Genomic DNA, 24,412 nt, shown 5'->3' with positions numbered 1-24,412 from the left:
AGAGAGAGAGAGAGAGAGAGAGAGAGAGAGAGAGAGAAAGAGCAGGTGGTGCAGGAGACTGGAGCACTGTATATAGAAAGCTTTTCTGCCTGTGTGTGTTTGTGAGTGCATCTGTGTATGTGTATGTGTGTGGAGTAACCGTGCAGGAAGCAGCAGGGTGGCACAGGTAAGAGCTCAAAACTGTTATTATTCCCATACACATGCACACACATACACATACACACAGCTTTCCAAACGCACACCTGCACATATAGCGCTGCAGCATAACTTCACATATTCCACAGAGGTCAGCTTGCTTTGCATGTCTCCAAAATACCCTGCGTTCTGTAAGTATGTAAAGCTTTAAACATAAGTGCTTTATTGCTATTATTTTTGCTAATATTCTGGCAGTACACTTATATTTGCGTTCTATAATGCAAAGTGCATGAGTAGATGATTTGTTGCAGAGACTGTGGCATGATTTGAATCAAGATTTATTGGTACATACCCAACCATAGTCGCCAAATAATGCAAACATATATGTCTTTAAACTAAATATTTCCTTTGACAGCCAGTATATATTCTTGCAAAACAATGCAATTTTAAATTTGACTAAATTAGAAGTCTTTAAATATATTAATATATTAATTGCACCCAGGATTAAGCTTTACCCAGGATTAAAGGGTAATTTGAGTAATTATATATTGGAAAACATAATGAAAAAAATAGTTAAAGACTTTTGTAAATGCATTATTTTTGCATAATCATATGGATCATGCTATTACAGTTTTATTGCATTGCAACCTACCATATAAAACACATTTAACTTAATAATGTAAACCGGTTCATTTATATTTCCAATCAAGACTTTTTCATTAAGAATGGGACATAGTATTATAAGTCCATACATACCAGGACAGATGGAGACCATATTTAGACACAATGCAGTATTGTTTCCAGAGAACTTCTTGCTGAGGAAAAATAATATGACTATGCTATCATAGCAAAGCAATGTTAACAAATCCAATCCTGTTGAATAAATACATCAAAAGAGCATCTGATATTACCCAAGAGCCACCAAATGCCAGAGGTGATGTCATGACTGTAGTGGGGAATAACAAATGTGGAGTGCTGAAGTAGATGGGGTTGTAATTAAGTGCAATTATACCTCCGCAATAGCTTGGCATAAAGCCAGCCCATTCACATCACACCACAATTGCCTAGTGCAGTGAGCTCATGTGGATAAATGACAGGGAGTTTATCTCTTTATCAGACAGCTTACATCAGTCTCATAAATTTTCAGATGGTCATCAAACTGCAAATTTAGACAAGTCAAGACATAAGAGTGAAATAACACATATCATAATAATGCAACAAATTAAAGTGTTGTTTTCCTTGTGCAAAGGTGTGTGTGTGTTTGTGTGCACGCGTGCATGTGTAGATAGGTGGGTCCCAGGTTTATGTAATGGTTTCTATGGATACTTCCTGAGGCTGGACAAGCAGTAGAGCCAGAGTGAAGGACTCTCTTAGGAAGTGGACAGTATGCGTATGTGTGAATGTGTGGTGTGTGTGTGTGTTTGGGGTGAGGTTCACACACAATGATGTCTTTATTCCACTGCTTGGCTGGGTTTAAGGAGGAACTGCTCCTTGAAAACACAAATGCACATGCGCACATACACACAAACACACACACACACATATCTCAAGCAATGGCCAATTATGTATTCAGAGGTTTAATATTGTCAAAAAATCATCCTCATCTGTACAAATAAAACATTACATGTGAAAACTGACAAATGCCCAGAATTTGAGAGGTCTCTCCCTTCCCCAAGATATTTACGCAAATATTAAAGTTAGAGAACTTCATTTAGTTTTTGTCAGATCTGATTATTCATTTTTTTAGAACAATTTCTGAGAAAACAAGTAGGAACGAGTGAGAAAAGCAAAAGAAAGTGAAACAGTTCCTCACCGAGAAAGAGAAAAAAAAATCCAGCTTCAGCTTTGCTTAATATGTGTTTTCAACTACAAACTGACCATCAGAATCCATACATCTGCATCACTGAATGTGTTTCATGGAAAAGGAGAAGCAGAATACAACAAACTTAACTTTGAAGGTGTTTACATCTAAAAAATAGAAGAAGAATGGAAGCTAAAATAGAGACAATGTATGTAAACAAAAGATTACATTTTGCTATTCATTTAGGCTTTTGTGTAGCTTTCACTTGCTGAGACACTTTTTTCATCACCATTTTGACTAGACATTACGTACATTAATTGGTTGTTGAAATTTTCGCAGTACGTCATATACATTGGTAAGCATTGCTGACCATGTGTGTTGAGGTGTTTGTGAGCTAGTGCTAAAAACAAACTACAGATGGTTTGGGAGGCTGAGAATTGAGGTCAGTCCAAGCCCACCCACCATCACTGTCCACTCATCAGCTCAGTGTGGAGCTCTCTTCAGCCAAACCTGTCATACATCTAAAAGTTTCCACACTCAAACACCTCATCACAGACCTATTTTTTTTCACAAAGATTTAAGATTTTATTTCAACACTATATATTCTCACTTTTGTTTCGACATATTTCACCTTTTACATCATTTTTAGTAACACTTTACAATAAAACGCTACTTAAGACAGTATAAAATTATAAGACAGTAGTAAGCATTACTAAACAATAAAGTAAAATGAAAATTATAATTAAATAATAAAAAAACAAACTATATTTTAGGATTTCGATTGCGATGTTACCAAACTATTTAGTAAGGCTTATTACTGGCTTAAGTATCATGAATTATCTACCCTTATTTTAAAGTATTACTTATTTTTTTATTATTTAATTGAATTAATAAATTAATAAATATATAAAATAATATATTTTATTGTATTTTATTTTTTATATTGTGTGAATATTTCATGAAATTTATCCACAATCATATCTTCAAAACACTTTTTTTTTTATTCCTTCTCTTGAAAAGTTACAATTTAAGGATGTTTTTTGTCCAACATCAAGGATTTAAACCCAGGAGGCACCAAAAAAAAAAAAAAAAACATTTTGGACTATTGGGCACAGCAGGTAGTGTCGCAGTCACACAGCTCCAGGGACCTGGAGATTGTGGTTTCGATTCCCGCTCCGGGTGGTGTGTTATCCCCGTATCCACGTGGGTTTCCTCCGGGTGCTCCGGTTTCCTCCCACAGTCCAAAAACACACGTTGGTAGGTGGATTGGCGACTCAAAAGTGTCCGTAGGTGTGAGTGTGTGAGTGAATGTGTGAGAGTGTGTGTTGCCCTGTGAAGGACTGGCGCCCCCTTCAGGGTGTATTCCTGCCTTGTGCCCAATGATTCCAGGTAGGCTCTGGACCCACCACGATCCTGAATTTGATAAGCGGTTACAGATAATGAATGAATGAATGAATTTTGGACTATTACAACAAAACCATGTAGTATTTTAATCTTAAAATTACAGCTTCAAAATCATTGTGAGCCCCTATTTTCATTACTTTGAGCTCAGCATTGCAGAAACTGCATTAAATAACTTTTGGAGGCTGGCAGGAAAACCACAGCCCGTCACTCACACTCCCCCCCGGATCCTAGGAGCAAAATATACCAAATCTTACCTAGTGTTGCTTTAAGCTATACCCAAAAATACTACAATCATGAATAAAAGGCTGGCTGACAAATGCATTAAAAACTACACCAACAGGATGCAAACATGAACGATATGGAACAAGCACTTTATGCCAGGCTGAGGAAAATTCACACAATGCATTGTGAAAAATTCCAGTTTCTGGTGCTGGTACTTTTTAATCTTGACTTTGCATCTCAAACAATGACTTAATCAAAAGCTGGACGTTGTATCAAAAACTAATAAATTATTAAGAAACTGAACTGTGAACCTAAATAGATTGTTGACTTATTTGAACTATAGTAACTCATTATTTTAACTCAGTATCTCAAAATCGTAAGAAAATAAGTCATTATTTTGATGTAGATAGGTCAATGTTTTGAGAAACTGAGTCAGTATTTTGAGAATGGGCTTCTATAAAACAGACAAATTAAACTAATCGCACACAGACCATAACAAGGAGTAGAAAGTGGCTTGAGGGGAGAGTGGGAGCAGCTGAGGACAATAATAGGAACAGGTTTTATTTATATAACACTTCTCAAAAGCTTACGGTTGCTTAATAGAGTGTCCAAGCCAGAACAGAATAAAAATCTACGGCCGAAATTATATATGTTATGCAACTATGAATGCAATCAAAATATTACTGATGATGTTGATGAAGTTCGTGTTGGAATCTGACGTTATTATAAATGACAAAAATTCACCACTCCACTTTTGTGTGATTTTGCAAACAAGGAATTAAAAGTGTATTTCAGTCCTTATTAAAGAATACTGTAAAAATGATACTTCCGTTCAACTTAAAAATAATTATTATACATATCTAACTTGAATAAACACATATGATAAAATAATGCAAATTATAACGTTAAATTAGATAAGGAAAAGCATTAATGTAGATCACCTACGCACCATGGATACCAAGCCAGAGGTCCTAGACCTCATCTATTCACACACACACACACACACACACATATGCACGATAAAGAAAGAGAACGCGAATGATAGAAAGGGAGATGGAGAGAGTGAGAGAAAATGAAAATGTGTGTGTGTGAGAGAAAGGCTCTTTCCTTTTATCTTATAATCTGTCAACTTTCTATAAAAATATTTGCTCCTTAATCTCTTCGGCAGTTATTACAGCGCTGTAGGATTGTAATGATTTTAATGCTGATTTTCACAGTTTTATAGTGACAGTGTGAAATGTTTAAAATTTAGTCTAAAGTTTATGATAATATAAATATTTGTTTGTTCATATAGTTCATAGTGAACAGCATCTGTATGTCCTTTCTTGGGCATAGAATAAAAACGGTGTAATTAAATCCTTAAGAAAACCTTAGTGTGAGTTTTGTTCTCATGTGAAGCTATGCATTAGAGAGAAATGTAGTTTCCCTGGGTGATTATTTGCCATACATTGCCTTGATGTAGTGAATGTAGAAACCCTTTAAAATTAGAAAATTCAGTTACTATACATGCATTCACTGTGGACACAGCTTGTATAATCTCCATGAAAAGTCTCTGGAACAGCTGCATTGTAAACCAAACTGTCAAATGTATCATCATCCAATGACAGGATAATATCTTGTGATGTTTAAAAATCCCTTCCAGTGAAATAAAGCTTGCTAAATGTAGTAACATTTCTTGAAGTTAAATTGGGAAATTTAGCTTTTCTTTACAAACCTTTGCTCTTCTGCTTGTTGGAAGCGTCTGTAAGATCATAACACCATGAGGTGGTGGCGTGTTCAGACAGAGCAGTGCTGCCACTAGAACTTCAATGTCATGAGAGTGTTAAGAATCATTTATCGTCCAAATAATATTGACCTGTAAAAAATGAGGCTAACATAGTGTAAGAAACAAATGGACTTATGGCTACAGTTAATGCATCTTTAACATTCATGGACCCTTTATAAAAACTGTGATATGATAGGGGTTAAATAATTTAAACCTTACATGTGACCATACTTCAGTTCATATGAATTTATTAGGCATATGCTTTCATTCCTCTTGTTTCTTTGCAGTACAGTAAAGATGGCGGAGAGCACTGATCTGGATGAGCTGCTGAGTACATTTAAGAGGTTTGCTGTCCATGGCGACACCAAAGCCACGGGAAAAGAGATGAACGGTAAAAACTGGGCCAAACTCTGTAAAGACTGCAAAGTCACTGATGGCAAAAACATCACAAGCACCGATGTGGACATTGTCTTCACTAAAGTCAAGTGAGTTCCTCATAATTTATATCTGCTATCTCATATATTAGGGAACTTGCTTTAACAGGATATAAGAAAATAGCTAGTGAACTTTGAAAAAATAATTCACAAGCTACAATACATGTTTAAAATGTGTAGACATTCTTTATCATTAGGACACTCATCTATGTTAAGGTACTCTTTCAAAATCATTACGAAAAAGCATGAAATTATATGGTATGCTATGGAGAAGCTACATAAGAAAATAAGGTCACCATGACCAATGCCTAGAATTGGCTAGAAGGGTATAACATGCTCCCCGGCACCAGACTTTAAAGCACCTGCTAACACATTTCGTATTAGAAGAAATAGTGGATGAGCAGGTGTCCACAAATTTTGTGCAGCATGAACCTAGCAGTTACCAAGCTTACTCATTTAAAAGAAAACATAACCAAAAACTATCCATAAGTGAAACTATTTTCTGATGTATATTGGAATTTAGAGGGAAGTCATCTCGTGTCATCACTTATGAGGAGTTCCAGAAAGCTCTGGAAGATCTGGCTCCAAAGAAGTTCAAAGGCCTTAGCAAGGATGAAGCTCTACAGTCCATCCATGAGCTGATCAAGGGCAAAGAGCCTGCTAACGTTGGCGTTACGGTAAGATGATAAATAAAGAATTGAACTTTTTAGTATCATATTTACATATTTAAATTATGCCGGATATATAAGCAGGGGTTTTGCTTTGTATAACATGTAGACATGGCCCTTTAAATCATTTGAAAATAAGTGCACATACCCCATAAGCATAAATCCTGAAAAACTTGGTGTGTAAAGACAAGTCTGATGAAAGATGGTGCAGAGTAGGATTTGCTGAAGGAACTGAGGCCAAGCCTCCACAGAGGATCAGAGGGATTATAGTTTTCTACTACTCTGCTCTCTCTTCCAGCTACTTACCACTGGAGCCACAGGAACCTCACATGACATCATGTATATCATTTACAGCTGAGACTTGACCTGCTGCAAGTTATTGTTGTTACTGAAATGTGAAGATGATTTCACCTCAGTGAACAGGCAGGGGTCCAAGTGAGACAAATTGCAATAATCCCATATATGAGTGGTCATTAAATGTAATTAATACATCCTATTTAAGACACAATAAGGAAGTGTGTATATATATTGCAGCAATATTAATTCCACCTGCTGATCTAAAAGTTAGTCCACCATAAAAAGCCATAAAATGAAAAAATTAGAAAGGTCAGGTACTGATGATATAAATTAGATTCTGGATGAAAAGCAGCACTTCAATATACAGCAGACGGACTACAAAGAGCTCCATCACTCTGGAGAATGCAGTGCCAAATGCTGAACAATATTTGATATAATGATAACAATAACAATACCAATATTTTACTCCTCTAACCAATGCTTGCTATTGCTAATAACATGAGATGTCTACAATGATCAAATAGTTCTGCTACGACTATTTGATACATCCTCTAATTTTCATAATAATATCTGCCACTGGAGGGCAGTAGGGCGTTGAATGACGTAGTTGTTACAACTGTGTGTACAAAGTGATGAGGAGTGATGAATGAGTGGACTATGTCACTTGTATTATCATGTAGCTTAAACACAGTTCAAGAAGAGTTCGTTTCAATGTAATGTTCTCTTAGCCTAGTTTTGGCATTTACTTCACACACCTGGACTTGCTCAGGCAGGCTGCATAGCACAACACATGCTGCTAGCCAAGACTGATTTCACACAGGCAGCTAAAAGAATGCCGCTGAACTACTGAACAAATTTAGGCCTCAGTGTGCTTATGTTTTTTTATTCTTTAACATTCATGGCCTCTGCCAATCCCTTGACATGTTATACTTGGCTTCCTGATGCTGTTCAAAATGGTAATTCAGGGACAATTTTCCCCTAACCTACATTCATTCATTATCGGTAACCGCTTATCCAGTTCTGGGTCGCGGTGGGTCCAGAGCCTACCTGGAATCATTGGGTGCAAGGCAGGAATACACCCTGGAGGGGGCGCCAGTCCTTCACAGGGCGACACACACATTCATACCTACGGACACGTTTGAGTCACCAATCCACCTAGCAACATGTGTTTTTTGACTGTGGGAGGAAACCGGAGCACCCAGAGGAAACCCATGCGGACACAGGGAGAACATACCAAGCTCCTCACAGACAGTCACCCGGAGCGGGACTCAAACACACAACCTCCAGGTCCCTGAAGCTGTGTGATGCGACACTACCTGCTGCGCCACCGTACCGCCCTACAAATTGGCCAGTGTACCAATAATTAAGTACATAATGTGGCCAAATATTTGTATACATCTGCTCATACAAAACGTATTCTGACACTGAGGCAGGTCATTGGTCTCCCTTTGCTGCACTAATAGGTTCTGCTCTTTGAAGACTTTACACTAAATGTGAGTTGATGATGAGAATGACTTAAGGCAGGGGTGCCCAACTCCAGTCCTGGAGGGCCGGTATCCAGCAAATTTTGGTTATGCCTCTGCTCACACACACCTGAGTCAACTCATCTGTTAATTGCCAGGTTTAAGGGGTGTGTTTTAGCAGAGCAATCACCAAACTTTGCTGGATACCGGCCCTCCAGGACTGGAGTTGGGCACCCCTGACATAAGGGAAACCTTTGTACTCATATTTTTAAGGTAAACCATCATTTTAAGGTTTTGTATATTCTGATTGCTTTCTAGAAAGTGGCAAAGACTGCGGCGGTGGACAGACTGACAGACACTTCCAAGTACACGGGCTCTCACAAAGAGCGCTTCGATGAGAGTGGCAAAGGCAAAGGCAAGAGTGGACGAGAGGAGATTGTGGAGAACACTGGCTACGTATCGGCCTACAAGAATGCAGGAACTTATGATGAGAAGACCAAAGCCAAGTAAAGGCCAGTGGCGCCTGTAAGGAATGTAGAACTCCGTTCCCATCAGCACTTAGACCTGGACCAAAGCCCAACATGAACTGTGGCCCTTAAAGCACGGTGGAAGCCTGTGAATGGCAGGAAATTATGCAAAGGATTGTCTCTGAGGACACAGGACGCAGTTAAACAGATGGGTTGATGATCAAGTAGATGTTTCTGCAGGCAATCAAGTTTCAAATTTTAACATTAACTTTAACCATGCAATGTTAATCTTTCATATAAGTACCAGAACAAAACTTATTTTTTAAATCTAATTGGTCCCTAAACATGGTGTGAAAGAAATCGACAGAAATGGTCCAATTTGGTTGTAATTCACTTTTTGAATATTACTTCTGTTATAATTTTGAAGTTTATTTCCTTGTTATGAAAAACAATGTAATTGTTATATTGTTTTTGTAAGACCATCATTGATCATAGTCAAGCCTGTGTTTCTTACATTGTGGTACCACACCTTCAGTTTCCATTGTGTTGATGTCAACAAAGTGAGCAGAGTACACATTACTCTGTTAAAATGATCATACGCTAATTATAACAGTGTACACTGCTGCCAGGTATCTGCTTTAAATGCAAAGACCTAAATTAGCTCATGAGCTCATCAGCTTTTCTTCAATCTTTCACAGCCTTATATGGTCAATAAAACACAGGTCACAGTAATAAATCCAACAGACAAAGAAAAAAGGATAAACTGTTTTAGAGTAGGCCTCTTTGCTGATGCACTAGAAAACTGCATCTATGCTGAACCGTATTATTGCTGTTGCAATAGAAGACAATAAAAATGATCTAAAATCCTAAAGTTGTTCAATAATATGTCATTATATTAAAGTTAAATTACCAACATTGTGATGTCACTAAATTGTGGAAGGTTTCTCCATGTTTTTAGTCAAATTAAATAATGTAGTCTGTAATTTTTACAGTTTAAATATGTATACTTTGTATATTCCATACAATCTATATATGGGAAATTAGCTGAAAATAAATTAGTTTCTTATATCTAAAATATTTTCTTATATCCCTCTATGTACGATGTTACAAAATGTACGATGTCATTTAAATATGGCGTTGCTGCCCAAAGAAAAACACGAACAATACCTTTTTGTCAATACTTATTTACAGGGGGTCCTCGACTTACGGCGTTGATCCGTTCCTACGTCGCGTCGTAAACCGATTTTCGGTGTAAGTCGGAACATGCGTACATACTGTACGTAAATAACATACTATAAGCACTTATCCTATCCTAACACCTATCCTCCTCGGTCCCGAGCCGCGTAACCGTGTATTCTTCCGCCGCGCACACCACACACGAAGTTCACGTTACGACGTTTACGACACAAAACCACTTGAATCGAAACAAGGCCTTATACAGTAAATGGGAGATGTGTCGTAACTACGAAACATCGTAACTCCGGACTGACGTAACCCGAGGACCTCCTGTATATCCTTTGAAAACAGCAGTTTTTCTTCACATTGTGTGGAAATGACTTTGAAAAAAATCTTTTTACATTGATTCTATTGAAAGTTAAGAAAGTGTTTTCCTTCTCCTGCAGGTTAATATATTGGAGATACATGTTTTTCTTTAGACAGCAATGATATATTCAACTATTCAATGTACAGCAGTTTAGCCCAAACCATAAAAGGCGAAATGCTTTCTGACTGAAGGACAATAAAATGCAGTCAATAAGAACAGAGCCCCCGTATGAATTTTAAAGGTAGAGTTACTAAAACATAATCATCATTCAATCATCATTATAAAAAAATAAATAATGTCTGTTATAAAAATCCTGTCCAATGTAAAAATAATAATAATAATAAATTATAATACTACAAGGCAACTATGGGAGATCAGTCCTTTAAGAATATTTACGGCTTTTGCTTTAGCGTCTTGGAGCTTGCTATGTCTTGTTATGGCATCTGCAATAACTTTGGCCGTCAGTACAAAATATGATCTAATTAGAAATGTGCCAAACTGTCTGAGAAAACCTGTACTGGCAATAACACGGAAGTGTACATTTTTATATTAAAGCAGGACAAATGCACAGATGAGAACAACCTATGTTTAAACCAAATGACAAAGATCTATATACTTTGTTTTCACAGACAGCAAGCCAATGTGTGTATAAAGAAAAGTCTACTATTGAAAAGTAAACTATTGAAAATAGCATGTTGTTCTCTGTTTGGTACAAATGGTAAAGCACACTGGCATATTTGCATTTTTTAGTCTGTGCTCCAATAAGTGCTTCTGAACTCTAAATGTGTTGTGCGTATGTTGACAATTTTTCTTTGGCAGAATATGAATCTCTATTTCTTACCTGTTTTCTTATTTACTTTTGATGAACATGTTTATTGTCTTTATATTACCCAGAAGACTTGTCTTCAGAATATTCAAAGCATGGTTTAGTTTCTACTGTTTCTGTCATTGTCTGTTGTCCGTTGTGCTGCAAAAACTGGAAAATGAGTGCATTTACAGTAGATGGATTTGCATAAAATTTCTAAAATATCACATTTTCAGCTGTTCTTTTATTCTTGCATGGCTTCTCTCGTTAAAGAAGGCAGCTAGTGAGGGAATTATATTGACATATTGACTACATTGTGAAATGAATAATGAATTCTGAATCTGAATTAATAATAAAATCTGAATCATATTTTTCCTTTCTTTCTGAAAGACTAAGACATCACATATGGGGAAAAAGTAGAAATATTTGCTCATATTAAAACATGTAGTTAAATAAAAAAAAAATATATATATATATATACAACATATACTTATTTGTTTTTTTAAATTTGAGTATATCAATGTACATCATATTTTTAAATTAACACATTTTTATTTGGACGCCAGCTATTTTTGCATTATGTATTTGTACTGCAGGCCATTGAATACTATCTCCCTTTTTTTAAAACCCCTATTTATTCACCACCCAGCACTAATATTTCACACTTTATATTCACATTAAAGATAAATCATCAGAAGGGAAATATTTAAACCAGGATATTTCACTTTTAAACCAGGATGTGCCACAGATTATTGCAGCTTATTGAAAGATGCAATAGAATACAAAAGGCTATATTTTTCTTTTTGTCTAGAATGTCCCTATAATATCTACTGTCAGCACATTCATATGTCAATGGCTACATTTTTATTCATCAAAACACTTCGAAAAGGCAGTATTAAAAGGAATCTGGCCCTTGCAGAAATGTTTTCAATCATAAAACTACATAGTCACAAAGTATTTTCACGGTGCTGATTCTTTGTTAATCCAGAGAAAATAAATGAGCCAATAAAACTGTCCTAAGCCCCCACCCCACCCCACTGACCTACCTCATCTCTGTGTCATTAAGATAGACCTATCTTCTGCTGAACTGGTCTCTACAGTGGACAGAGCTCTGTGTGTGTCCTGCCCCATCCTTCCCTGAGAAGAACAGGATGCCGACACGGGTCCCTGTTGCCATGGCAGCAGGGCTGTACACAAAATAACAGCGGCACCTGGCTCAGGCACTTCTCGCCCGCCTCTCTCCCTCTCTGTTTGTAACCAAACACACCAGTTCATGGCAACGTTTGTTTGGGACATCTCCTTGGAAGCCTCTAATCAAAACCATATCTCGCCCAGGCCCAGCGATCCGCTGTAACCCAGCCTTTGTTGCCTGCCATCACGGTTTGACAAATGGCAGCCCGCAGGAAGGAGCGTTCACATATTTCTTCTCAGGCCAACTCTGTGGCTGCTGCTGCTTGCAATAAAGTGGTTGATGAATTGCCTGTTAACTCACTTTGCTGTTGACATTTCTTGCCACACATGTGGACTGGAGTCACATTAGCATCAGTGAAATAGTTGTCTCCGCTCCATTGGTCACTAGATCCATTCCTGCAGGAAGGTAAAAATGTGAGAGATGCATCAGCTGATTCACAAGACACCAGTGAAATTAATCTGTTAGAGACAGGCTTTTATCAGGTCATAAATGTCAAAACTAGATAACAAATGAGGAAAAAAACACCACAGCTCTAATTCTAATTGTTTGTAAGCATTCCTATATGATTCTAGTACCATGTTTGCCCTATAGTGGTCTGCACTGGCCATTCTTGATTCAACACATTTATATTTATATATATATATATATTTGATAAGGTGGTGTCATTTATCACTGTACCAGCAGCAGTTTACAGCTAATTGAGATCAAGTCATGAGTAAACAGTGGCCACAAGTTTTAGAGGAAGCTTAAGAGCCTTGAAGCAGAGCTGTCTGCGGCTGCTTCTATTGAAATAGATTTTTTTTTAATTATCCCAGCATGTCATATAGGCCACCCATAAGGACAGGGTATATAATAAGCCCTTGCAGAATTCATTGGAATTACAATGGATGGACAGTGACTGTGTTGGATTATAAGACTTAAATCATAAATACAGTTAAAAGCCACCCAGAACTAATTAAGAATTCATACATGAGTTGGCTCAAGGAGAAATCAGCAGTTTAGGTGTTAATGAAATGGCTGCACAGTTTTGAATATATTACTGATGGACTTAACTCATCTACTTGTCTAATAGAATGAATTTATGTTTACTGTTATTCTTTAAAACTTGTATAGTACATCCCTTTAAATTGTAGAGGATTTTGTGATGTAATGTTTGCCATGGGTTTGGAGCACTGTCTGTGAGGACAAGAGGTGTGCCCTCTGTCTGCATGGGTTTCCCTCTGGGAGCTTCTATTTCCTCCAACTGTCAAAAACACATGGTTGTAGGTGGATGGACTGTGTGTGTCAGTGATGGGTTGTGTGCATGATGCACTGAAATTAGTGTATGAACCACCTCCCACGGTTCTGGACGCACGTGAACCGCGGATCAATTACCAAAGTTTAACTATAATTGCGTGGAATAGAGTTTTAATGCCAGGTTTGATTTTTCTAGACGCAGAGCCTATACAGAAGGTATACAACATGAGCTGTGAGTGTTTCAAATGAACAGTGCATGTGGATAAAACCGTAGTGAGCACGGCGCTCACTCTGGTGTCAATGGAGACTATCTGTGTGAGACAAGGGGTCTCATACGGACACGGGCTGAGGGTAAAAAGGAGAAAAATAGCAGCCACATCAGAGCGCTGGACTCCACTATTTTAATGTGTAATGTATCGAAGGAAAACAAAACGGAGCAGTCGCACCTCTGAGCGTCTACTTCACAAACATATCACGTCAAAATAAAAGTCACTAATACAAATGAAGCAAAATACAATTGGGACTCAGGGAAACCGGTGTATTTGCACGGCTCAGCCCCTTTCAGTGTTCTGGTTTTGTTTGGGATTGTTCTTGGGTTTGATGCATGTTCACTGCAATGTTTGGGAATATGTGTGCACTTAGATGAACAAAGCAACTGTAAGCTCCGCTTGACATTAGATGCTTGTGATGTAGCTATGTGTGATTGAGGTCCCCTAGTTCTCAGCGTGGGGTAGGCCCATTCTGAACTCTGCTTTGACGCTCGCTACAATATTTAGAATATTTTAGACTCCTTTTTTTCTATCTTTGTATAACGAAAAAAATGATCCAAAAATATATAATTAAATTTAAAAAATCTAAAAAACGTGATCTGATCCGAACTAGGAGTTCTGTGATCCGTTTCACCACTGACTCCATGTCCACGGTGTGTTCCTGCCTTGTGCCTAGGCTTACATTCAGACTCGGGACTCTGGGGGTGGGGCATAGCCGCTCGAGATGAGGGCAGGTACACGAGCTTTGCTTGACGTAAACAAGGACTACTGACGTGAAGACTGACCAATTAAATGTTTACAGAGAAGGTTATTGACAAACAACTGTGGCTCTACAGTCAGACCGTCCAATCAGAAGATTTTAGGCTACTTCACCACGCCCCCTTCTCACTCAAGCGAACCAATCGGAGTAGGGGAGTGCGAGACTAGTTTGTGTAAGAAACGCTTCTCGAAATTCTATGTAAGTTCTAGAAAAACAAAATCCCGGACGTTTGTGAAATTCCGCCTGGACATTTTTTAAGTGTAAAAAAGAAGACATGTCCGGGTAAAAGAAGACATCTGGTCACCCTAAACAAAGACAATAAAAAAAGACCCCATCCATCCATTCCTTCAATAATCTAACTCCTTCATCCTGAGCATGGTTACATAGGGTGACCAGACGTCCTCTTTTACCCGGACATGTCCTCTTTTAGACTTAAAAAATGTCCAGGCGGTTTTTCGAGTTTCGAGAAGCGTTTTCGTTCACAAACTAGTCCCGCCCTCCCCTACTCCGTTTGGTTCGTTTGAGTGAGAAGGGGGAGTGGTGAAGTAGACTAAAATCTTCGGATTGGACGGTCTGACTGTAGCGCTACCGTTATTGGTCTATAGCCTTCTCTGTAAGCATTTAATTGGTCAGTCTGCACGTTAATAGTCCTTGTTTACGTCAGGAAAAGCTCATGTACCCTCATCTCGAGCAGCTATGTCGAAACGTAAATGTAAATTCTTGGGTGAATTAAAAAAGAAATCCCCATGTTTTGTGTAGCAAATAAAGGTGTAAAGGACCTAAAAGCACACATAGGTTTATTACATAGGTAAACATACAACACCCCCCCTCCCCCACAGTTCCCAGTTACAGATAAGTGCCCAAAATTTGAACCCTCAAATCATACACACTACATGGCCAAAAGCCTTACGCTTGTTTGTACAGAGTCTAAAAGGAATTAGAGATTTACTGTTGTAACAATTTATTATCTTAAACGAAATGAAACTAAATTGCTGTAAGGAAGTAAACATGAACATCAGTAAATTTGGATACTGAAATTGGTTGATTACTTACAAAGAATAATGTGAGTGTGGAACTGAACCTCTGGGTGTACAATTGGAACATATACAAGTTGTTGAATTCACTGAGTTTGCACAGGCCTTGAGCTGTTGGTGATATTAATCATAAAACCTGCAGCAGTTTATAATTGAACTCAAGTCCTGAGTGTAAAATGTCCACAAGGTGTATGGGAAGGGGCAGGTCCAAACAGAGCAGCTTGTGACGCTGTTTGACAAAGTGAACAGGTCTCCATGGCTACCAAGAATGTAGGGAAACAAAAATGTGTGAATCTTTTAATATTTTGAAAATTAAGAAGGTCTGCAAATGATGGTGGATGCCTGAGGAATGGATAAATTGTGTGGAAAAAACTGAAAAAATCAGATGATCAACATGACCCTAACAGGTGAGCATTGTGTGTCAGATTTATTCTGAAGTATACATTTCATATATTTGATTTGAATATTCAGTAGTAGTATCAGTGGATCTAAGTACAGCTCCTAAAAAATAAATAACTTGTAACTATGACTATTTTAATTTCAATTAGGGGTGGGCACAGTTTTATGCCTTGCCGATATGTGCAAAATGTTGTGGACACAAAAAAGTTACTGAAAAGGACAAGTTCTCCATTTTATTTTTTCCTATAAGACCCCAAAAATTTGTAAAATCAACACAGTCTCATGACTGCACACTGGTGAGAATCCATGTAGGCCAACTTGTGCAAAAATTATGGGTTGTTAGACTTTGTAGTCATAAACCTGTTCATGACTTCGGTCATAGGAAGTTCCAACAAAATTTATCATGCTCGTGTGTGAGATTCTACAGTTCTACAAAATACAGATTTTGAGAATGTACTGTAACTTTTATGAATAAACAATAGGATGTTCATTGGATGTTTCAGAGTATAGGCCCCTACCCTCTCCTTCCCTGCATTCTTCCTTCTCTCCTCCACGATCAAAAGAATTAAGGGTGACCTTCAAGGAGGATAGATCTAAGAGATCTCTACAGAACAAGCCTTTAAGTCAGGCTTTAAATAACATTGCCTCTCCAGAGCCTTGGAAAACAACCCAAAAGCCAGTGCACACTCCTGCCCAGAGGAAACAGAAGATGGAGCCTTCAGACTTGGATTTGATTCATACAGAAAATCCCACATTAAAAGGAACAAGTTTCGCAGATGCTTGTTGGCCCTCTTCTGAATCCTGTGTATCATCAGTGGCTAGGATCTTGCCTCAAAAAAGGCACAGCGTTGGAATCGCACTGTGACAGATTGCTCCCACTTACCTCAGGAAGTAAATCAACTTTATTCTATTCAGGCTCTGGGATTTGTATTCACTGGTAAACAGGTGAGGGTGTTTTGATTGGGGTAGTAAACATCTGAGAAACAGTAGGTGGACTTCGATTACAAAATCCCAGGCTAGAAACCAGATTCCTGTTCTGGAATTGCTGTTGAATACTCATACATTTTAACTAACACTTTGTGTTGTTGTATTGTAACTCAAGTTCAGTTTTTATTGCAATCTAGGCGTCCATTTTATGAAACTACCAAGCTCATAGGTTTCTCTGAATCATGTGACTCACATTGCACCTTTTTAAGCTGCAGCTCATTCTATGTTATTAAGCAGTTCAGTACACTTGTGAATTTTCAGACACAGGTCTCTGCTTTGAAGATGTGGTCTTCCACCTCTTCTGCCAGTCAGTTTGAAGGTAGCCAATGCAGAGATCTACTGATGTACCAGAACTGGCAGTTAGTGTTTAACTGTGGTACCAATAAGAGTTTAAACTGGTGCTTCAATTGACTTACAAGGGGCATGCACTAGCCTTCACCTTCTCAGCTTAGTAGCTGTGTATGAAGAGACCAAGCTGGCACATAAAAATTGGTTAAAAATGCCATTGAACATAATAATAATAGTTTATTTTATATTTTATTAATACTTTAATATATTTGTATTTATGACTAATGTAATATTAATTATCATAAAATGCAATTTATAAATACATTTAATACATTTTAAATACATTACAAATTTTATTAATATTATTATTACTGTTATTGTCATTATTATTAAGTCTGCAAAACTATGAACCACTTTAAACCCAAAATAATTATATGCAAATACTCCTTTATCTTTTAGATTTGTACAAATAGACTCTTCTGAAGGTTGTTACCATTCCTGTGCATAGCATTTCTGAGGAATGTAAAGTGCAAAGGTCACCATGCGGCAACTCTCTCTGTAGAATCCTTCTTTCAAACTTTCAAGCACAAGCTACATGACAGTGTTCACACACACTGCCCCCTGGAGGGAGAAAGAAAGACTTGCTGGAGGACTGGAAACCAAAAAACAGGTTTGTGCTTCATGTAGAGCAGTCCACAAATATTGTTAACAGAACAAAAAAAAAGTACCTCCAAAAACATAAACTTCAGAGTAGAAGGAAAAATATGTTCTTATAATTCATACAACTTTCACACAAAGTAACGAGCTGCTGGTCTTTTAAAATTAAAATACTTAAATACAAAATGTATTGTTCTGACAGCAAGAAAAATGGATCTGAATGTAGAATGTTATTTTATTTTATTGTAAGGACTTGTTTTTTGAAGGAGACACTTGATTCGTGATTCATGATTCGTTACAGTGAGGTCACTGGCCCCCTTTTTTTTTTTCCAAAATGGGTAATAGTAGCTCATGACTGAACTTGATGTGTTTTAAGACTTTTCTGCCAGAAGGTATGAAAGCTACTTGGCCCAGTCCTCAGTCCAGCCTTAGATCCTGAGGCTGCTGATCTTTGTACTGTGTTGAGGACTTTGCTCGACCTTGTGGACAAGCATTGGAAAGGCCCATTCTCTCTCCACCTCAGTCCTAGCTTCATGGCTATGTGTTCAAACATAGAAGCAGCTGGTTAAGCAATAAGTGAGCTTTGGCATTATAGGTTTCACTTCCAGCTGAATAATGAGCCGTTGTGGTAAAAAATTACGGTGCACAGTAAAATCCGTTCTGTTAAATGAACTTTAAAGCATGTGCCTATATGGGTTTATATGAATACTGCAAAAGTTTCACACTGTGTGTTCCTACAGCACTGGGGATCTTTTCATGTAATTTTACATTTAATGCATTTATTGAATTTGGTAACTTTATTAGAGTGTGTAAAACCAAAAGCTGTAATGTAAAATATTGTATGTTTGTGCCCAAGTCACTAACAGCGAAAGCCATCCGTCCTCTGATGCCTCTAACAAGCCCTGTTCCTTTGCAAAATAAGATTATCCATCCATCCATCCATCCATTATCTGTAACCGCTTATCCAATTTAAGGTTGCGGGGGTCCAGAGCCTTCCTGGAATCATTGGGCGCAAGGCGGGAATACACCCTGGAGGGGGCGCCAGTCCTTCACAGGGCAACACAGACACATTCACTCACACACTCTCACCTACGGACACTTTCGAGTCACCAATCCACCTGCAACGTGTGTTTTTGGACTGTGGGAGGAAACCGGAGCACCCAGAGGAAACCCACGCGGACACGGGGAGAACACCAAAATAAGATTAGAAACATGGAAAAAATAAGCATACAGCACAGAACTGAGAAAAGCAGAGAGCAGGAGAATGTGTGGAACTCGGAGCACAAAAGGACAGAACAAGGGGAAGGAGAGACTGGAGTGCAGGAGAGAAGATTTTGGGAAAAGAAGGGGACAGATTCTTGCTCAGCGTTTAATCACAGTGAAGCTGACTACCTCAAGAGGCAACTTGCCAAAAGTCGAAATGAGCTGGCCCATACATTGCTTTTTTTTTTTTTTTTTTTTTTTTTTTTAAAGCATTTGCTTTTTAATACAAGTGAAATGTATCTGTTGCAGGAATCACTGAAGAAAAGACTAATCACCTCATTAAAAGACTAGCTTTGGTTTGATGGCTCTTAAGAATGTATGTTGTTTATGTGTTCAGTATATTCACTGGGCATGTTATAAAGTGTAATATTTTTATTTAGTTTAAATGACAAAATGAGTGAGTGAGTGATTGAAAGACAGTGTGATGCCCTAGGATTGACTGGTGCTGTTTTAGGGTGTTTTCCTGCATAGCACCTGATATTTCCAGGCAGCTTCCAGATCTGCCTCAACTTTCATGATTATCAGGATTACATAGTTACAGAAGATAAATGTGGAATTAATAATTGCATTTTTACATGGGTGATTTGTTTTATATATAAACTACGTAAGGTAAATTTAGGCACCAAAACAATTAAATAATAAATAATTTGTTGATAAAATTTGTGCACATGTGCTTCTAGTGTAGGCAGTGGTGGGCAAAAAAGTGGCCCTTGTGGAGTCCAGTATGTACAGTTAGTCACATTGCCCACTCTTGACAATTTATGGTATTAACTGTGATCAACAATTACTGTGATTAACAAGTACATGCAACAGTGGGATGAAAAATGCAGATGTGTGGGTTACATTTGGACAAGTTAGCATATGCAACTCTGGGCTGAGTAGTTGGCAAAGACTCAAATAGCTCAAACTGGGTAAATGCACATAATTGTGGTTTAATACATGTCAACCCTCATGGGTCCACCACTTTGGGCCCATTATGTTCTTATGTTTAATCCAGAGTATGTCCCATGGGAACAGCACAAATGTGGCTAATTTTTTAGCTTGTTATGGTGCTAAAATGGGCCAGTGTTTACTTGTTTGCAGGGGTGGTAAGATCCAGTGTAGAGGTTCATCATTCAGCATTTCACACCACTTTAAAAAAAATAGTAACATTAATTCATCCTCCAAAATCAGAATTAATTCAGGAAATACATTGAATGATCACTGGATTATAAACACCTATATGGTTTCTAAACTCAGTCCATTTTATCAGCTCAGTTGACCATACAGGACCACTCTGTAGTTCTAATTTAGTCCATCTATTTCTCTGCATACTCTCTTATTCCCATTTCTTCCTGCTTTAAATGGTCAGGACACCAACAATACGAACATAGAGCAGGTATGATTTGGGTAGTGGATCATCCTCAGCACTGCAGTGACATTAACGTGGTGGTGGTATGTTATTGTGTGTTGTGCAAGTGAATTAGCATGCAGCCATGGGGAGAAATACTCCTCAAACTCCGTGACCTTAAATGGGATTACAGCTACAACACCAGGATCCTGGAGCTTTGTTACAGTGACACTATATTTGTGCCACTATGGTGCCCTCTTTTAAACACTGTATGTCAAACTTATCAAAGAAATACATTTAATGTGTGGGTGATTGTGTTCTGTTTCAGCAGTTTGTCCTCAGCATAGTGGATATCAGAACAACCAAAATGCCTATTAATCACTGTTTTAACAGCTAAGCCTGTTCTACTTTATATGGAATAAAAATTTGCAAAAAGCTCACTTCCCGCCACTGAGAAAAGTGCATCAAAATATCATCTGGGTTATAGCGCCATCTACCGTCTGGACATGTTGTCACATTAAAAAAGAAATTCAAAATGTTCAGAATTGTAATTTAAAGGGGAAGTCGATGGTGGTGAAACGCTGTTGGCTGGATTTTTAAGTTGTCTAAGCTAAAGAAGCATGATGCGCAAAACAGAAAGCTTACCAGATTCGAAGAATGAAAGCAGAGGATGAAATTATTCAAGAAGAACACGTGAGTGTTGTCTGTAAGTGGTGAAGTTTGACTTGTTAGTTTAGTCCATGGTGAACTAATATAACTTCATTTTTTAAGTGTTTGCATTTCCTTACTTTATAATCAATGCAAGTTTTAAAGAGGTATTCATACTAAATGTATCTAAAGGTTTGAGTGAAGTACAATTTGTTTAAAATTAATTCCAGTTGAGCCTGTTTGTTTTTTGGGAACATAGTTCCAGATTTACAGATTCATGCTCACTACTCATGGAACCTCTAGCTAGTGCCTGAATATCTCATTTTAATGTTAGCAATTGACTGCCGAGACTGGGCTTTAATTAAAATTGAATTCTAACCTGCTTCAGACTGTTCTTTATTAATAGAGCTATTAACACACTCTATACACACTATACACTTTTGATAACCATAATTCTTCTTTCATACAGGTATTGGTTTATTAACCATCATTTGTTAATTTTTGTCTCCTTGTTTTCCCCTGGTGTCTCACTTTCTCTCACATTTTTCTTTGTGACTGTGCTGAATGCATCGTTGGGTGATACTTGGTTGTGGGGAGTTGTTTGAGAGTTTGTGTTAAGAGTTTATCTGCAATCATTGTGGGTTGTGAGTCAATGAGTAAAGTTCCCCATACTCTCTCTGCACTACACGCCAATGTCCCTTGTTGCGTCATTCACTATGACGTTCTGAGGGGGGGGGGGGGGGGGGGGGGATCACTCAAGTATAATAGCTGAGTTTCAGAACATTCTAGGAACAGAACTAGGGCTGTAAAGAGTGAGACTAGCAACCCCACAGACTCTACACAGAACCCTCCCCCAACATTTTTATGACATTTGTTCCCATACAGGTGAAGGAGGAACACGAGTGTTTGGATTGAGGAAACACAAAAACACAAACAACTCTGAGATAGCTTCCTTTAATGCTGAGCATGTGAGTTGCAAAATCATCACTTAAATCTTGCAAAAATAAATATTAAAGGTGAAAAGATAATGAGGTAAGCATAAATAAAAAGATAACATAGTAACATAGTTTTGCCCTCTCAGCCTGACAGTCACTGATGTATTTGCCACTAGTCATTATATGTTTTTTCACTTGGTTCTTCCTCTGTCATTCTCCATCCTTGCCCCACCCCCCTTGCACTGATGATCAAAACAAATACATTGAATTTGACTCAAAATGACATAAATAGATATACATATTAATAAATAGGCCAAACCAACAAAGTTTGAGTTTATAAATAAATGTAAGAGATTCATTTTATGACAGGTTATCATAAGCTCAGTTTGGTTATGTTCAATTATTGTGGACTGCAATGAGCCCAGGAAAACAAAAGCTGTCATGGCATTATCACTAATGTGCTCTTTACTAACATTAACTGTCAGCTTTCTCACCTGCTACGAGCTGTCCATCCCCCCTCTCTCTATATTCTCCTCTCTCCATCTTAGTGCTGCCAACCAACTGGCAAATATATTCAACACATAATGAGTATTTTAATCTAATCACAGACAAATAGATTAATATCAATTTATAGCATGTTTTTCATAGAACATTTAACTGCTTTGGGCTAGTCAGATTCAAATCACACATTAAATCTAATAATCTGTTATCAATAATATGAAGATCATTTACAGATTTTGAGGATATAATAAGACACCCAAACTATAACACAGGTGGCAAGTGTGTTATATTCATTTTAAACATCAGCAGATTCTATGGTAATAAAACTGCTCAACACACATAATTTTGATCATTTTTCCTCCCACAGTAGCAAATATATTCTCTATAAAATTAACAACAGAAGCCTGTTAGCCTGTTCATATGAGCTACTCTATAGCTAATCAGTTACTGTTTAGGAATAGTTTAGCATTTAAGACAACAAAATGATTTTCTCTATTATTTATTTCCTTTTTTGGAGGGGGGGTGGTGTCATCCTGCACTGGGCAATGAAGCCACATAATTTTCCCCGTTCTCTTTTACTTGAACCTGGCTTTTTTTTCTTGAAAAACAGTTGAATATCCATGTTTGACTAGCTGACAACACACACACACACACAAGTCACGTTAGGAGTTGGGTGGGTATCGTTTATCTCATGTCGTCTGTGCTTTCATTCTAACGCATCCCGACAGTACTAGTCTAGCACCTTAGCTCTCTTCTCTGTCCAGTTCAAGGAGTGGACAGTGCTTGACTGACGAACATTAGCCTCCTAGAAAAAGTAACTAGATATCTATCTAACCCCTACCTAACATTAATAACACGAGGAATGACGTGTGATTCAGTTCAGATTAAAATATGATGAGTGCTGTTAATGATAATGTATTTGTACTGACTGAGTGTTTTAACCGACAGAAAGCCTCATCAGAACTAAAGGCACTTACTGAACTAACCTGCGCGCGCACAGGAAGAGAGGGGGGGGGGGGGGGGGGGAGTGGGTTATACCATTTGTGAAGAGGCACGGAGAGGGTGATTGCCGTATTTTCCTTGTTAGAATATTTTGCTGAAAACATATGTAATTTCTATTATTCTTTTTTAGATTAAAAATCAGTTTAAGAAAGATAAACTTACCTAAAAAAGATTTTATTCACTTATTTTTAGGTGTGCTTGGATATTAAGGGTGCTTCAGTAACGCTAGGGTGTAGTGAGCAACTCTATGAAGGCACAATTCTCTAAAAAAAACAAAACAATGTATCGCCCAGTGATACACACAAAAACAAACAACACTAATACGACAGCTTAAACCCCAGATATGCACAACTGTACACAAATAACCCCAAAACAGTGCCAAACATTAAGGGGGGGGGGGGGGGGGGGGGGGGGGGTTAAATCAAAGAAGGCAGCTGTCCTGAGCCCAATATAGTTCCGAACCCCACAACAGACCATAGCCTTTATAGTATACTGATTTAAAGATTTTTGTAAAATGGCAGTAATAATTATACGCAACATTTTAATGTTCATTTATTAAATGTTAAATAATAATATAATAATGATAAAAATAATATAAGCATTGTTTATTATTGTTATTATTATTATTATTAGTAGTAGTAGTATTAGGGTGGTTAAAGATTTATTAATTTTATTTATCCTTAAAGTTTCTGCTGTAAACACTGATTAATTTTTTGTTTGTTTTGGTTATGAAATGGGAAAGGTCAAAGCCTTCACAGATCTAACGCGTATTCTGATTTTTCTTTACTGCTGTGGGTTTTGTTTCTCATTAGTGAAACAGCAGGTGGCGTCAGATCAGTGCTGAATGAAGAACAGTGTAGAGTTTGCTGTAAATCGAGAGGAAATATTTAGTCGACTCTAGGGAGGA

At 37.7% G+C, this 24,412-nt stretch overlaps 1 protein-coding gene across 2 annotated transcripts; it reads left to right on the top strand.

Annotated features, from left to right (window-relative positions):
• Positions 1-11,370, top strand: LOC136678776 (tubulin polymerization-promoting protein family member 3-like). 2 transcript variants are annotated; one of them, XM_066656913.1, is made up of 4 exons: positions 1-166; positions 5,620-5,812; positions 6,285-6,438; positions 8,508-11,370. In XM_066656913.1, exons 2-4 carry the CDS (start codon positions 5,625-5,627, stop codon positions 8,697-8,699), a joined length of 534 nt encoding a protein of 177 aa, XP_066513010.1. In that variant the 5' UTR covers positions 1-166; positions 5,620-5,624; the 3' UTR covers positions 8,700-11,370. The 2 variants fall into 2 exon arrangements, with proteins under 2 accessions (XP_066513010.1, XP_066513009.1); XM_066656912.1 differs by having other exon boundaries at positions 2-166; positions 5,615-5,812; positions 8,508-11,368.
• The last annotated feature ends 13,042 nt before the right edge of the window (positions 11,371-24,412 follow it).

The sequence above is a fragment of the Hoplias malabaricus genome, chromosome Y (assembly GCF_029633855.1).
Source record: "Hoplias malabaricus isolate fHopMal1 chromosome Y, fHopMal1.hap1, whole genome shotgun sequence".
NCBI classification, from domain to species: Eukaryota; Metazoa; Chordata; class Actinopteri; order Characiformes; family Erythrinidae; genus Hoplias; species Hoplias malabaricus.
The sequence above is the reverse complement of the archived record's forward strand: the minus strand, read 5'-3'. Positions and strand labels throughout refer to the sequence as shown.

Excerpts from the sequence above, each read along its gene's own strand:
- LOC136678776 (XM_066656913.1), top strand. The coding sequence starts at position 5,625 with ATGGCGGAGAGCACTGATCTGGATGAGCTGCTGAGTACATTTAAGAGG. Across the intron at positions 5,813-6,284 it reads ATTGTCTTCACTAAAGTCAA|AGGGAAGTCATCTCGTGTCA; the intron begins GTGAGTTCCTCA and ends ATTGGAATTTAG. Across the intron at positions 6,439-8,507 it reads CTGCTAACGTTGGCGTTACG|AAAGTGGCAAAGACTGCGGC; the intron begins GTAAGATGATAA and ends ATTGCTTTCTAG.